We start from the raw sequence: 17,554 nt of genomic DNA, 5'->3' as shown, positions 1-17,554 counted from the left end.
ATCCCACTCCCAATGACGTACCCCTACCTCGTCCACCTAGGTGGTCAGTTGCCCCACACACACGCACACACACACACACACACCCCCAAGGGGACAATACTTTTAGGATAACGACCACTTCTGCATTATTGATTCCTCCCAGCCTCTATATTAAAATCTGCCAATTTCGCCAGAAGGGGTGGGGATTGCAACAGGGACCAGGGAAAGGGAGTGGGAGTGTGTGTGGGGGGGAGAGGAGGTGTGTGTGTGGGGGGGGGGGGGTATCGGGTCGATATTTATACATCATCATTTCTGATTCAAGTAGCCGCTCCACCCCCTGGAGCTAGTCTGGGAGTTTTCATGGGGGTATATCATGGACATACGAGAGTAATACCACCATGTTGAAAAAGGCAAAAAGGAGAGTCAAGATTCGGCTTTTTTGAGGATGATAAGAAAGACTGAAGGGGGATATCAAACAGATATATTTTCCTACACATCCACTATTAAAAGAAGATTATTTGTATTCCTATTGTGTGCAACATACTGCATTCCAGGTAAATGCATTATATACAGTAATATGTTTGAATTTGCCAATAGGAGTGTCTGAGAATGGGCTCCTAACAGCCAATCAATAGACATGGGCCCCCCTCTGGCTGCTAGATGGCTGCCTTTCTGTGGGTGGACACACTACAGTATGCAAAGTCTGCATGTCTGTCTGTCCAGGTCTAGGCAGGAGGGAGGGATTTGAGTGGCGCACCCGAGGTAGAAAGCTCCTTGTGTTGTTGTCAGAATTATTGTCTCCGGCGCGCCGTCGCTGCAGCACATTAAGGGCTATTGATTGGTTTCCGTGGCTGGCGCTTTGTCGAGGACCTCGTTGCCGCATCGATCTGTGACAGCCTGACATGGCGACACAGGGAGGGCCTGGTGGGCTGGGTATAGAGAGGACCTGGTGGGCTGGGGATAGAGAGGGCCTGGTGGGCTGGGGATAGAGAGGGCCTGGTGGGCTGGGGATAGAGAGGGCCTGGTGGGCTGGGGATAGAGAGGGCCTGGTGGGCTGGGGACAGGGAGGGCTTGGTGGGCTGGGGACAGGGAGGGCCTGGTGGGCTGGGGATAGGGAGGGCCTGGTGGGCTGGGGACAGGGAGGGCCTGGTGGGCTGGGGACAGGGAGGGCCTGGTGGGCTGGGGATAGGGAGGGCCTGGTGGGCTGGGGACAGGGAGGGCCTGGTGGGCTGGGGACAGGGAGGGCCTGGTGGGCTGGGGACAGGGAGGGCCTGGTGGGCTGGGGACAGAGAGGGCCTGGTGGGCTGGGGACAGAGAGGGCCTGGTGGGCTGGGGACAGAGAGGGCCTGGTGGGCTGGGGACAGAGAGGGCCTGGTGGGCTGGGGACAGAGAGGGCCTGGTGGGCTGGGGACAGGGAGGGCCTGGTGGGCTGGGGACAGGATGGGAGGGTGGGCGGATGGGAAGGAGTGTACAGTACAGCACAGTGTATGGTGGAGCCAGGTTGCCCTATGTCTTCTAGCCTGACTGGTCAAGACTAGTTATTTGCCACTGGGGTACTGTAAATTGATAGCACTTTAGCTCAGCGGGTAAAATGACTGAAGGGTGTCTGTGTTCATGGGTTCTAATCCCAGGTGGGATTGGTTGACTCATGTTACATTATGTACAAAATGGGTGGTGGTTTGCAGTATGATACGTAGTGAAACCCTGCTACTGGAAACAATGTTCACACTTCACTGGTCACCTGTTAAACGGCTGGGATCAGAGTAAGGAGAAAGCTCACCTGTTTGGTCATGGAGTCTATTAGCCGTACAAACAGATCTTGTTCTGTCCTGATGCCTGCAACACAACACATATGTATCAGATATCCTGCAATTACACATGACACCAATTTGGATTATTGAAATGTTATGGTCCATTGACAGAACGACAAGTTGAATGTCATCTTCCTCTGTAAACAATTTGCATAGAAGTAGGCGTGTGGTTTAGCCAAATGAAATGTCTCGAGCAACAACAGCAGTCTAAACATCAGCCTCAAATGCAAATTCACTTCTTTCGCAGAAAGAGAAACATAAACGACGAATTTCAAATAGCGTCTTCTCACCGAATTCTGTTTATCTGTGTCCCCATGGTGTCTTTATGTTTTCTGTCGTGCTTGTCGTGGGGACCAAGCTTTTCTAGCCCCCCTCAGCAAAAACAAACAAGCCTGTGCTCTCTAGCTTTTACTATTTATGATTTCCCGGCTGCTACTGCCGAGTTCCCCTCGCTCCCGCTGCCGTTTTGGAGTTCTCATTCACAGACAAATTAAATAGCAATCATTATTGCTTATCTTTTATTAGCTTTGCAACGGAGCGTAAATACGACAAACACAACAGGGGGTAGGTAGTCAAAAAGGACCATGGGAAACGAGACGTTTCTATTTCTTGCCTGTAATTGCGTCAGGCTTTGGTGTTCTCTCGCCATTTCTTTGTCCTTTACATTTTTTTTTTTTAAAGTCATTTTTAGATGACTTGTGAATTGTACTGTACCCCACCCACAGTCTTCTGTTTCTTCTCGGGATGTGGTCTCAAAACAAAATCCATGGCAACAGGAATCTAAGCTTTGTGCATTCAAATGACCACAGATCAGTGATCAGTGTTCAAATTTCAAGTTCTTTTCCCCAATGACCAAAACAGACTTTAGGATTTGCTCGTCAAATATAATTCCAGATGTGATGAGGATTACCGTTTATATTTATGTTGTCCTTTTCTATTTAATGTCCTAGCCTAGCAGTTAGAGCGTTGGGCCAGTAATCAAAAGATAGCTGTTTCGAATCCCCGAGTCGACTAGGTGAAAAATCTGCTGATGTGCCCTTGATCAAGGCACTTAACCCTAATTGCTCCTGTAAGTCGCTCTGGATAAGAGCGTCTCCTAAATGACTCAAACGTAAATGCAAAATATTTTTCCTGAAAGTGCTAAAGCTAATCTTTCCACGGAGAGCAGCGAGAAGAGAGAGAACTCTGCAGTATGTTTGGAGGGATTATCATGGTCTTACCGTTACTGTACAGGAGCTGTAGCCTGTAATGGATGCCGTTGTTGGTCTTCTCTCCATTGTACTCCTGAAAGAGTCAAATTCAAACACAGAAAAATCATCAAGACGGCTCTCAGCTTTTGAGGCGACACCCAAAATCAAAGGCAACATCGGTCCATTTAGTCCCCTGCTGTGTTGTCATAAAGGCTCTTGTACGTCATCCAATATCTCACAACTAAATGAACTACCTGTAAAAAAAAAAAGAACTAGACCATCCTAATCTACGCTCCCGTCTCAATCTACTCTATCGCTGACATTCTCCGAAGAGACCAACATCCCAGTCCTAATCCAAGCAGATGTTGGGCCACAAATCGAAATCTTAAACCCAACTCTGGTGCCACAGGGAATACCCAGACTAATACGGCATCCACTGCATCCAATTAGAGATCATCTGAAGAGGACACATAAATCCCATAAGAGGTCAGGGGACCAACCAGCATTATTACTGGTTATCCGCTGTTATAACACTGTTATTACCCTGTGGTTTCATTTGAGGTCGAATGAGCTTCCAATCAGAAAGCTGTTAGTTAAGGTGTATCACACTGCCTGTGTGTCCACAATAACAGGTATATTGAATAATGGTATGCAACTGAAAACATATGAATTAAAGGGAACATTTGTAATGTCTACTAGATTCGTACAGGAAGACAGTTCTGGGAAAGTAAGTTCTAGGGGTTCATGTTTTTAAAAACAAATCTCTTTTCTCATAAACTCTGAGGACAATCCACACCGTTCTCTGATTGAGTTATATTTATGAAGTTGCTAAGCCCTTGCTATTTTTGAGTATTTGTCTAGGCCCAAAATCCCACCGCAGGTCCATGATGATATTCAACATGGAATCTCCATCTTTCCTCCAACTCCCGTCACTGACACGCACACAACAAACCAGCTGCTTTACTGTTGCATCGTCTAGCCAGGAATAAATCAAACATCAAGAACAAAACGACAAACCCAGGTGAGAGCTAAAACAACCCTGTTACCACAGCTATACAGAGAGATGTATAAAAGTCTAAGTGACAGTGCCCAGTTAGTGTTGGTCGCCACGGACCTCAGCTCCCAGGTGGCCCAAGTCGCTCTCACTGATCTCGTGTCACCTCTTCAACGGGCGGGCACCGGGAGAGAGGCCACATCCGCTCCTCTCTCCCTCTCTCCCTGTCTCTTTCTCCTTCCCTCCCTCACAATCTCTCTCTCTCTCTCCTTCCCCCTCCGCCGTGCAGTGCCAAGTGTGCCGTGGAGTCTTGGCAGGGGCCCAGGGGCAGGCTGGAGGTCAAGGCAGAGGGGAACGGGCAGGGAGGACGGGAGGAGCGGCCGTGCCAGCTGGCCGCTGTCCCTCCTGACCGTGGGCGGAGCTGTTCTCTGTAACCTTTTACTGAGAACAACCCCCTGGCAGCATGGCAGAATGGCCCAGGCGGCAGGTAGAGAAGTGGGTTACCATTACCACTGAGAGCACAGGTACTGCTGAACAAATACCAGAGGCAGAGAGAGAGAGCCTCATAGACTGGTCAACTATATAGCAGAGCTTGTAGATGGCACATGAATGTACAATAAATGACATTAACAACTACTGCTTAAAACGAATACAAAGGCTTTTCAGAAGCATATGTCTGATCAATTCATCATATTTGCTCTCCAATCTTGTATTATTTTGTATTTTTTTAACTAGGCAAGTCAGTTAAGAACAAATTGTTATTTACAATGACGAACTACCGGGGAACAGTGGGTTAACTGCCTTGTTCAGGGGGAAAACGACAGATTTTTACCTTGATAGCTTGGGGATTCAATCCAGCAACCTTTCGGTTACTGGCCCAACGTTCTAACCACTAGGCTACCTGCCACCCTGAAATAATACAAATTAATACAAATTAATGAATACAAATTAGATTTTTTTTTTTTTATAGATACCTTCACGTAACCTCTTATCAAAATGACTTAAGTAAAAATACTATTTGAGTTTAATATCTGATTTAAAGCTGAATCAAAACTGCTTCATTCAAGATTTCCTGCTTTCTGCTCATCACTGCCCCCCGACAGGTTCTTTGTAAACTGTGAGTGCTTCTATATCTGAATGGTTTCTATCCTCAAACAGCTCTCAGGATTACAACCTTTCAGTAACTGTAAGAAATCTCAAGAGCTTAATGTACTTTCTGAAACCAAATACTTTGAATTAGTATTGAATTACAACAACAGATACTTACAATATGTCAAATCTGTTAATTAAATGAAAATATGATCTTTATTTATGAGGTGGACATAATCAATATATAATTTACATAAAGTATATTATCTTCAAATAAATGTGTACAATTCTGTTTATGAAATTCAAATCTAATAAATATAATTAAATTAGTGTATATAAAATAGAATATAATTCTGTTACAGAATGTAGAGATATAGAATGAATAAAAATCTCATTCACTAAAGAAACGCATTACAGTGCATTGCAGTATACTGTACATAATAAATCAACAAACAATATAGAGAAAAAAATATTGCTCTCGACTTGACATCAAGAAAACTGTGAGTGTATCCACAGCTTCTGTGCTAGACATTTTATATTTCAAAAGCATCACTGCGCTATAGCACAGACTGAAGCAGAGGAATGACATCCCACAAACACTGGCCCCAGTGTCAACACCACCCTTTTACCCCCAATGCCAGCTATACCTGGGCACACATGCCCTCCTCCCCATTCCCCTTTGTGTGTTGGTCTTACTTTGTCTTTCTCCACAAAGTCTATGTAAGAGGTTCTCTCGATCTCCACGGGCTGGCCCTGTCGGTCGTACAGCGCCAACACGAAGTGGAAGAAGTTGGATTTGCGTAGGTTCGAGGGGGGCTGTTTTTCATAGTGAGCCCGGGCCAGACCTACACCGCTATAGATAGGAGAAAGAGAGAGAGAGGGGGACAGGGGGAGAGCAAATGGGGGAGAGAGAGAAGGATGAAATTTGGTTAGTACCGTGTAGCCAAGAAGCACCGGGGCAATTCAAAGCACAGCAGGCGCTATTCAATCACAAGCTGTTTCTGCAGGTAAAACAAAATGTTGTTTACTGTGTGAAACTAAAATAAAGTTTTCCAATAATTTAAGTATAATATAAGTATGACGCCTCGCAAAGAAGAAATCCTGGAGCAGTAGGGATTGAATAGGGCCTAGAGTCCTAGCCTAGCAGTATTAGTATGCAGTTCTTGGTTTCATTTAAGAAACCTACGTTTCAAAACGTGTTCATTGTTCTGACAAAAAATGGATGTTAGTCAGGTCAATTACTACTATCAGCACCGACTGCAAAACAACCCAAACAGTAATCTTTCAAAACCTAAGTTAAAAACACAAACACAAATAATGAAAAGAAGGAGAGAAAAGTAGAGACGAGAGAGCGAGAGAGAGAGTGATAAATGAAAGACACTTGGCCCCCTCTTCACGTTCCCTGTGTGTGCCACGCGTTCCTTTGTGTTATTTGTCTCCTCGACCACCTCAACAATGTGAATTTGGCTGGGTAGCAAGGACTCCAGAAGGCAGCGTCTGCCTCAGTTCGTGCCAAGCGCTGTGGGGTACCATTCGGCTTGGCAACCGAGCCACTCCAGTTTCCCCTGACCTGTCAGTCAAACTCTGCCCTGCTTCCCCTGGGCCCGGAGAATAAAAGACCTCCACACACTCGGCGTGCACCATATGCGCACACACACACACACACACACACACTTTTCACCATTGATTTAGAGACGGAGGATGTCTGCTAACACACACTGCTAACCAGGGTTGGAGTTCATTTAGATTAAAAGTGAAGTTTTGAAGTGAATGCCAATTCAAAAGGTGACATGGTGTGGAATAGATGACAAATTCAAATTGAAAAGGTTTCAAAGCTTTGGAGAGGAATTAATGTAGAAGGTTTTTAAACATCTGAACGTAATTCAATTGATTTTTGGAGAAAGAGGAAATGATATCTAGAAGAAGCTGAATGGGAGACGTTACACACTGATTCTTGACCTGTCACTAATAAATGGCTGATTGTGGTGAACATTGATAACCACTTGCAACAACAACAAAAAATGAAGTTGAGACTACATGAGAGAAATATACAAAAGAAACTGAATGGAAATGAACATAAACATATGTAAAGAAAATATGGTGCAGAATCATGTCTTCAGGTGAAGACAATAGACGGCAGATTGCAGTGGCAGAATGATTTGGACTGATTGACTTTACGTGTACCTTGTGGTCTGGAAGACTGTGCCTAACTTCTCAAGGCCGTGGACAGAGAGCAATTTCTGTTGTAAGATATCTCATGCATCTCTGCTCATCTCATAGCTTCAATATAAACTGATTTCTAGATCCAAGAATCGATTCCTCATTCAGGAGAATGTTCAAGGATGCATGAGCGTAATTGCTTTTTAAGAACGCAGACAGATCTAAATGTATAAACAAACGCTTGCAGGCAGCTATAGGAGCTCTGTTGTTAAATCAATGAAACATCTAAATATCATAATGCTTTGGTATCAATCTCTGTTCAACTTGGTTGCTGATATCTCATTTATCTACACTCACAAAACAAATAACCACGATCAATACGAGATTCCAAGTGGAATGGACGCCACGCTACTTGCTTAGCAATTACCACTTCCTCCTGATTCGGGCTCACGTCGAGGCTCGAACGCAGGATGTCTGCTTTGCTAGCATGGGTGACCGCCCGCCCGAAGCATCTTACCAGTCAGCGCCTCGTGAAAAGCTAGCTCCACCTCAGGCTGAGGAGTAAGATTCACACACCTCCATGTGCCACACAATCGCAAAGCGGTTCATGTCGAAATATTTATTCACGTGCTGCATTTTTCTTGGAGGGCGGAGCAAGTGTTTTTGGAAAGTTGCCTGGTTGCTTTCTCTCTGCGCTCATGGGTATAGTCCGCAGGCGCTAGATTAATACAGGTGTGACCTTTCTGCACCCCATTACCAATGCTTACTGCCTCATTTGTAACCGAGTTGTTGAAAGCGAATTCCTGGACTCTGTTCTGAAGACACAAAGACAAAAAGGTTGCACATGGGAGAATGGCATTTTACATCGGGGGGAGATATGAGAGAAAGAGAGTTAGGGCTTATCTGACGTCAATGGTTTCAGTGCTACTAAATATTAAGCGTGGGACTGATAGGGTATTTTTTTCCTATCTAGCAAACCCTCGTTAAAAATCCTGCAAAAAGTCAAAAACAAATCCTAAAAAGTCGATAGGGGAAAAATCCCATGAAGTTGCTAGATGTTTTGCTGAACACAAACATTAGGTGACCGTACTACTGCCATGGCCTACATAGAAATCATCTGGGGGGAAAACTCTAAATTATACTTAACTACCTAACAATTAATAAAACAAGACTCGAGTGAGAAACAGCCCTCACTATCATATCACTTCCCACCTCCAATTACATGTATAACCCCCCCCCCCCCCCCCCCCCTTCAACACCATTACCCCAATTATGAAGCTACGCCAGAACATCGGGGATACGTTGAGACCTCCAGCCACGGCGGCAGTGCCAGAGCCAGTCTCAGAACATCCAGATCTCTCTGCACTCTATCGACACAGAAAGCTTGTTAGCGTTATTATTTCAATTATGCTAATTGCAGCCACATCCACTTATGACTGGGCGCGGCGGCCTGTAGCGCGAGGCCTTAGCACTCAGTATAATAAAAACAGTATCGATGGCACACAGGTTTCTACTACACAGGCCGTGTAAATCAGAGGGCAACAGACCGACAACAAATAGCGCTAACAGATCTTCTGACGGGCCTCCACCCTACATGCGCGTTGACACTTCACCCCCCACTGTAAACGCTGAAGGAAGAGATCACGTGTGAAGCAGCAACTGTCATCCAGTCACTTCTCAACACAATCAGCTGACGCCAAAAAGCCCATGTCCATTCTGTGGCTGGCGTCAACGCTCCGATAGGGATGGTATGTTTACTGAACTAGTCGTTTTAACATGGGCTGGTACAATTGATCTAAAGTCATTAGAGAATTTAACAAGATTTTGAGTTGTGGTTTTAACGACTATAAAAAAAAATACAAAATAAAAGGAGATTCTACATCATTTGAATTCATTTGTAGGTCCAGCTATCCGCCATGCAGCATTAGGATGGTCGTCAAAGTGTACATTCTTCGGCAGTATCGGCTTAATGCAATGCAGCAAATTCTAATTATGATAAATGAAAAAGGTAACCCCGGGCTAAAGTCCTCACTGCTGGAGGGCCTGCACACTTCAGGGAAATAGATATTAAGCACTGAGACTTCTGCTCTGAAATGATCTACTAATGAACATGCAGCAGAAGGGTTCTCCTTCTAAAATGGACACTGTTGACTGTACTGTGTGTGTGTGTGTGTGTGTGTGTGTGTTTGTATGCACGTACGTGTATAAAATATATTGTTCTACATATAGCTGTGAAATAGTACCCATGAGCAGCTGGTAAATCTTCCAGATTGTGGCTTTAAGGGAGCGATCAGTGGTTGCCCTTCCCACTGCCTCCACTCTCCCCTGGGTAGAGAGCATCCCCTGTGCCACCAGAGTGGGCACAGTGGACACGGCCCGCACCCCTCCAGCATTAATCAGCTGGGTGATGGGGTGTGACCGACCTACCGACCGAGCGGCGGAGTCTTTAACCAGCTCGGCCGGCTGCTTCCTGCAGGACAGCCTAATGAGCCATATACCATTGCCTTGTTTATACAAATGGGATGCAAGCAGAGTATTAACAATCTCCTCTCTCTGGCCTACTGCCACTGTGTTAATCTAATGAATAGTGGAACTGTAAATCACACAACCTCTGTGGTGGTTGTACGGCCACCCCTCTCTGGGTTGCAACTTGGTCTGTCCCTGGAGAGGACAGTAGGTGACAAAGACATAGGACTAACACAGAGAAAACATTGAGTATAAAACCAAGGACAAACCAAAGGAGATAGTAAAAGGGAGGGGGGGTATCAGAATAAAACAGCATGGAAAACCAATGTAAGGAACATTGACCTATCTAAATTCAGACTTACACTAATTGCACCAGCAAATGTTGGGGGGAGGGTCACATGAAATATATGCAAATGTTGGTGTGTGTGTGTGCTCGCACGCGCATAAGGAAGAGTGTAATTTATGCAGCCGATACACAATTACTCCGGCATACATTTGCCCAGTCAGGGCCGCTCCCTCCCTAGTGCTTGTTTGGTTAGCTCTTATTAGCCGTGTAATATGAGCTAATGAGTGGAAGCCTGGAACACGGCAGGAGGACAGCCCTCGCCTGTGTGTGTGTTTTGAAACACTATACCCTCGGTAGGCAGGATGGGTAGTCTCGGATGCTTTCAGTCTGAAGTTATGTCTGATGAAACCTATCACCGCACTCCCTTAGACATCTCTCCTCTCCCCTCTCACAATATACGACCAACCATTTAGTATTACCCACATATTGCAAGGTTGTTATGTCGCTACGACAACGCTTTGACTTAAGAAATCCAAAACAAAAACACCATCAAAGTGGGAAACAAATCCCGTATACGGTCTACTCTATCTGCCCCAATGAACTATCCCATCGCTAAAGCAATAAGCTGCCTCGTAGTTGAACATCTGTCAGTCTTTGAGCAATCAGGTTTCAGGAATCTCATTATGCCATTTTAGAATTTAAAAAAACCCAGTGAATGATTTGGCCAGTCAGTGACCAATCAAACATCACAATCTTACAAGCGCAATTGAAAAAACGTCAGTGTCACTCTGCATCGATAACATCTGAACAGAATTCAGTCATCAGAAGAGAGATGTTGCCACTACATTGGCGTGTAAGAAGCATCAATTACCTCGCCAGGAAACGGATATTGAAAAGAAAATCACAGTTTAACATTGTTTTTACACCTCACTTCAGAAGAATGATACAGAAGCCCCTTTACCCTTCCACCCCCTTCCTACTCATCTCCCCTCCCTACAGGTAATGCTGTGGCAGAAAAGTGGTACTTTCTATTGAAGTAGAATGGAATGAGCATCTCTTCAAATAATATAAAATACTACTTCTACAAGGGATTTGAAAAGTACTGGCCTACAAAACCACACAAACAAGTCTACAGCTAACACCCACACAGACATGCTTGTGGATCCTCGGCACAACTTGTTTTTTTTTACACTTACGACACGCTCACACATGGAACTCTGCTCACTGTGTACTAATTGGTACACACTCATACTGTACAAACACTCACACTCGTTTTGCACACTGTCAGAAATACTGCTACCTTCTTCTCTAACTGTAAAAAGAGCATTATCATAGGGTAAAAAAAACTCGTACAATTGTTTGGCAATTGCAGCAAGACAACTACACCACTTTTGGCCAATGGGGTAATGTTTCTCTGAGCTGGCTGGGTAAATAAATCAAAAAATGACACAGACGATTAGGGTTCACGAATGAAAATCAAAACACCAACAGTTTCCTCAACTAGAACGGCTGCCTCTCTCACACAAGCATTGCACAGTGCACACACGTGGAACAAGTTACGCAACAGCCATGATGGACACAGACGGTGTGTTTAGTTCAAACTTAAATGCAAATCCAAACATGTGGGCAAACACCTACTTAACATCAACTAAGGGTAAAATAGTGCTCTATCCATCATTGCACGACAACTTGTACTGTATATCAAGACCTAAGCCATAAGTTACTTTATTTGGCATGTACTGTAGCACGCACCAAATACTCTATAAAAATTGGTGAATTCGGCAAAAAAATGCAGAGTATATCTTCACCTTGAGTTTTTCACTGTTTGGTGTCAGCTATTTCCTCAGGTTGCAACAGTATTTTTTTTACTAGACTTTTTCCCCTGTCCGGTGTTTACTACAGGTTGAGCCGAGGCGCACCTGTCCCTAGACTGAAAATCAAAGCAGCACCCTGGTCCTCGCAACACACATACCTCTGCAAACTTAATGAGTGGGCCACAGCTGAAACCATTAGTTGGTCACCTGCACACTTCTAATGGGGGTCGTAAAGATGGTGGCCTCGCTCAAGCCAACTAATTGTTTGCACGTTTAGGGGCAGCTGGTGAGAAACACTTGTTTCTGTTGCGGGATCCAATGAACTGGTGGCTGAGATGTAGCAGTGAGACGAAGGGTCGATTCTATATGTTGACGCGGGTCGCCGTATTGTCGCCACCGCGCAACGTGTTAGAATGTACAGGAACACGCTGCAACAGGGTGAATGCACTGTGAGGGCCTTGTTTGAACTATCTGACACTATTCCACAAGGCTCAGTCAAATGTAGCTGAATTGAATAGGGGGAAATAGGGGAGAAGTGCTCATTTCACGATATCTATTTTGCTCTCTAACAAATAAGAAATAAGAGGTCAGACATATTCATTGACCTCAGGGATTGTGAATGATGATAGGTTACAGTGAAATGAACCTTGGACAAAAATCTCTCCCAAGACGACATGGTGGTGATGTGAAATATGAGTGAGTGCCACACCGCACAAATATGTCTGTCTGTACAAATGGGTTTCTCCGTCCCATATGCCTGAGGCCAATAGGGAGTATTGTCTCCATATTTTGAGTCCAGTGACTGGCGATGATTGAGGCAGTGACGGATTGGGCTCTGGATATAGAATCCTGGGCTATCAGTCTCATCGGTTGCTGCCAGTGAACGCGGAACACTCAGTCTTCTGCTAAGCTTGGGAACTTGCACTTTATTAAGTCGCCCCTCCTCCTCCTAGCAGACAAAGACAGGGGCAACATAATTCACTTTGCTCGATTTTACAGTGGCAACTGGGGAGGGTCAAGTTAAATCTGTTCCTTAGTTGTGCAGACCACTCAGTCACACACACACACACACATACCCCTCCTCTCCCTGCCTCAGTGGAATGGCTGTTTTTGGGGTTAGATCGGGAAAGGCCGTTATGGTGGGCATAAGCTAGGGGAGTGTCTCTGAAAGCGATCCAGACCAATGCTTTGCACATTTAAATCAGCAATGACCATTTCTTAATGAAACACTTTACTATCCATAACAGATCTATCCACAACCACATTCTAGTGCTGAACAAAACTAACTCTAAGTCTCCAGTTCCGTACACTAGGGTTCCAGAATCCAGAGAAGGCCAGAGGCTCTACAGAGTACGTTTCCCTTACCCCATAACAAGAAACTTCATCTACACGCACAAATGCAACTATTTTCTGCAATGTGACTTGACATATAGAAACTCACCGTTTGGGCATTGCCACTCAATGGAGGTTTGGGGAATGTACTTTTTTTAAATCAAACTTTTCGTGGCATGGTATAAGTTGGGTATGGGTAACTCACATGCAATTTTTGGTAAGATTTCATCTCTCAATGCGTCAAACCTGAATTTCCTCTATAGGAGTGACATTTTTGCAGCTGGACTATACATTAGCTACTTATCCATGAGAATTAAACATTTAAATCAACAATCTACCTTGCAAAATGACACAGACACAATGCATTGCACTCCACACAAGTCAAACACACAGAAAAGGACATGCCTGATGAGCTATGCATAATCTTTCAATGCACTGGGAGGGAGAATTATCTGACAACCTGCTATAAAAAGAAAATACAACATGTGTTCAAATCATATAGCAAATGGTCTCGGATAATGATTTTTTGGAAACAATTCAAATAGTATAATAAATAATAAATGTACTGTCACTAATAAAAAACACTTGTCTTATTTTTGCAATATCTTAATCTAGATAAGTGTACATTTTACATGTTCAATATTTCACATAATGTAAAGTGATGCACTTTAACAATATATAATATCACCCACCGTATAGCCTGTATCTGTTCAGCCAAATTGAAGTGTAGCTACCAATGCAAAGTAATGCAGCTGTCAACCAGTACTGATCAATAACTTGTATACTGCCGACCACTCAACGCATATCAGTTCTATGAATTCTCTTTGTGTTACAGAGGATAAATGTGTGACACATGGGTTTAATTCATGCGAAATTCAACTGCATGTCAGTTAAACGTCGCATTAAATGAAGCATCATTCAGTGAACACCAAATATTAAAACTGACGTTTGCAGTTATGCAGGTGCTGCTGCGGGTCGATTTTTCCCCAAAAGATATCATTGCATTGTGATGAAGGGAAAATTGTGAACACATTAAAGTAAGTTTGTGGACTTAAAAATGGATTGACACCGTAAGAAAACCAGTATAGCCTACAAACATGTCGTCGACGCGCTCACCCGTGAGCGGACATGTCAATTGACCCGCTTATCGGACTTGAACTCCCGGGTGGATGTCTGTGTGTGCGATAGAATGACAACTAACACAGAATAAACGTATCTATCCTAGTTCATTATAACGTACTGCTGTTGTCTTAACATGACACCACCACTCGCGGCCTCTTGAAGAGCTGAGGGTCACTTACACGATCGGCCTATACTCTGAGCATATGATATAGTCTCATCTTGCATGCTCAAAATGCACTGAAAAACGAATAGCATATTGAACATGCAAGATGGTAAAGGTGAGCTTCAGTAGGCTTGCTCTTGTTAACCTTTTTGGCTGTTTATTTCTTTAGTTCAGACAACGGGATGTGTCAAACTGTCGGCCATGTGCACCGTGCACCATAACAAATTGTCGATGCCGCAAACTGACGTAAATATTGACCTAAACCCAGGAGCAACGGTTTTAGTTGTTTACATTGTAAGAGTAAATATAAATAATAAACATAGTATATCATATAATCTGCGATACCCTAATTCAAGAGACAGGGGAGATTTGTCGTGACTATTTTCCGTGATGACAACTTTGGATGGTTAAAGATGTTCACGCAGAAACATTAAAACCAAAAAGTAATTTTGTCGGTAGGCCTATACAGAATTATTATCAGATTTTAAAGAAAGCATAGGCTTTTAAACTGGTCTAGATTATTTCAGGTCAGCAGAAGTCACGTATTTAAACATTTGAGTGAAACCAATCCATTTATGCCAATACACTCACATCATCAATATTTTCAATACGATCACCTACCCTATTATTTATTTATATTATACAAACCGTGTTTTATTTGTTTTAGACCCAAACATCAACATTAATCAATAGTTTATCAATTCGAATTGATTTATGAAAATATGACATTTTATTAATTAAGCCCTTCTAATTAATTATGACTTCAAAACAGCTTAAAAGTTACACTTGTAGGTAGGCTTAAATAATACAAAGGATATGTTCTCCTTGTGTGGCATAGTGGAACTGTTAACACGCTGTCAATCTTCACATCAATCATTTACAATAGCGCAAGTATGTCCATAAAATCGAGTTGCCCACAGCTGGATGGATACACAACTATTTCGTATAGCCTAAATGAGTAATATTCGATTGAATGTGTCTTGGTATAGTTTAAAATTATAGAAAAGCAACGATGCTCATATGAATTCAATAGGATGGGCCAACACAAATCTCATAGTTTAATGGATGCAACTTTACGCCTAGATCACATATAGGCATAGGCCTACATATGAGAGTTGTGTTAGGCTGTAAGTGTGGACTGGCACTTGTTAAACACAAAGTCTAATATAAATCATTTGGGGGTTTATTTAGGCTATGTAAGGGCTTCCTGAACCAATCAACGTATGCACAGAGGCATACTCTTCGAGGTGATCTTATTGTTTAGCCAGCACTACTGTGGAACGGTGTTTGGTTTACATTAGGTCACTCATGCGAGAGATATGATGACGTTCTATTAGACGGTAGGTGCGTATTGTAAAGTTGAGTTATTTTCTTATCGGCGTCAAGAGTTTTCAATAACAGCAAATTGCTTGGAGCTCATTCGGGCATATCATGTGAAAGCGCATCGCGCTCAATGCCTTCCATTCACCACGCTTTGTGATGCTAGGCTGTTTACACATTGCTACATGTTTACAAGTATTGGGGCACTAAGTCTAGAGTTATTTTGCAAATCAATGCAGGATACAGTAGCCTACTTAAAAGGCCAACCGTTAACGTCTTTACAGATGCTTTTCTATCCGGAACGCAGTAAGCCTATACCTTTAGCGTTCCTGTGAGCGGTTCTCGTATAGGCTACGAGTGTATACTGTCGGGCAATCTGCAGTGATCTGTCAGCATCCTGTCCAGCGATTATCATATGTGCGTCTAGTTGATGTTTAACCTACCTTTGTGCTGCTGTGTTCGCGTCCAATATCCCCGCGCTCTGCATCCAAGAGCGGACCGGTGTCATGCCACTCGTGAGCGGTTCCTCTTTCATGGTCAAGGCTCCCCGCGGGAGGCTGTCCTGGATGGAGAACATGAAAGTAACCTTCTGGGAACTCTCTCTTAACCAACTCACAAGGCCACCTGGATTAACGACGAGCAACTGAAAAGGGAAGAATCTTCCCCAAAGTGCAACAAGGGGGAAAGCGATAGCGGTCCTTATCCAAAGACGAGCGTCGTATCCCTTTGGGTTTTTCCGCTTTATTTTTAATTCCAACCCCAGTTCAGTTCGCTCAAGCTTAACCGGTCTCAAGTTAAAAGAGGGTGGAGAGAGGGTGAGCGCTAGAACAGTTAAGCATCTCGAAGGAGAAGAATCAGCCGGGATCTAGGAGACCTTTTCGTTGTGAGTAAAGAGAGGGGAGATGCCGAAGTTGATCAGAAGAAGGCGAACATACGCGTACGGGATTGTGAAATGAAAAGTGGGATAAAACAAGCGACTGCTTCAAAAAGGAGTAAAATGAAATGATTACCAAACAAGAGGGAGGGACGGACCATGGAAGGCTTGCTCTCCCAGGGGAAAAGGGGGATTGGGTAGCAAGAAATCTCATTCCCTCCCTCCCCGTCTCTTTATGCTTCCTCTGTCCCAGCGGAGCGCACCTTCTCTCGGGTTCGGCGGCTCTAGTGCTCTCGAGGGGGACAAGCATGGATTTGACAGGGGCGGAGACTAGTCCTTATATGGAAAAAATCATTTCAACGTCAATGGCGGTTCTGTCTTCTCATTGGCTGAAGTCATCAATGACGTCATTTTTTTGAATTCGCGGCAAAATCTTTCCCAGTGTTTACCTGTACAACATTGCACGCTTTGCTGGGCTGTACGCGTGGACGCAAATATGCGTATTGCTTTACCAGATTAATATGTCGATTTGCATGTTGGCCTACTTTTTGAATTGGCTCATAAAGGCATAATGATGACCTCTCATTTGAAAGCATTGATACTGTCCTTTGAGTGCAGAATTACTGAGGAGCACGGACGTCTGTGATGGATATTCACTGTATTTTGTTGTGGCATTGGATTGTATAAAATCCATTATGTTTGTAAGGAGCAATAGACTTCCACAACATGGTCATTTAGAAGTCATTTGTTTTTAGAAAGACATACCCACGTGCGCGCATGAACACACACACAAACATGCGCACACATAGACACACTCCCTCATCATACACACACTAAAATATATTTCATGATGATTGAACATTTGCTAATATCTTATGATGGGGAACAGAACAATTGTTGCCATATGTCTTTCTTGAGGGGTCCGTAGCGTGCAGGCATTTTTCGCAATCATGC

The 17,554-nt window shown here is 43.8% G+C and overlaps 1 protein-coding gene across 9 annotated transcripts in view; it reads right to left on the bottom strand.

Moving 5' to 3' along the window:
• Window positions 1–16,876, bottom strand: part of LOC109905215 (transcription factor COE3) — a 98,408-nt gene extending 81,532 nt beyond the window's left edge. For 3 of the 9 annotated variants that reach the window (XM_031790184.1, XM_031790185.1, XM_031790186.1), the window contains exons 1-4: window positions 16,170–16,303; window positions 5,760–5,916; window positions 3,011–3,074; window positions 1,760–1,815 (exon numbers count right to left, since the gene is read on the bottom strand). In XM_031790184.1, the coding sequence (XP_031646044.1) occupies window positions 1,760–1,815; window positions 3,011–3,074; window positions 5,760–5,916; window positions 16,170–16,303 (411 nt within the window). Of the gene's footprint in view, window positions 1–1,759; window positions 1,816–3,010; window positions 3,075–5,759; window positions 5,917–16,169 lie in introns of all 9 variants that reach the window. The other 6 variants (XM_031790189.1, XM_031790190.1, XM_031790183.1 and 3 more) reach the window with 5 other exon arrangements.
• Window positions 16,877–17,554: the final 678 nt, after the last annotated feature.

This window comes from Oncorhynchus kisutch, linkage group LG15 (assembly GCF_002021735.2).
Source record: "Oncorhynchus kisutch isolate 150728-3 linkage group LG15, Okis_V2, whole genome shotgun sequence".
NCBI lineage: Eukaryota > Metazoa > Chordata > Actinopteri > Salmoniformes > Salmonidae > Oncorhynchus > Oncorhynchus kisutch.
This window is presented reverse-complemented; position numbering and strand designations above follow the sequence as displayed.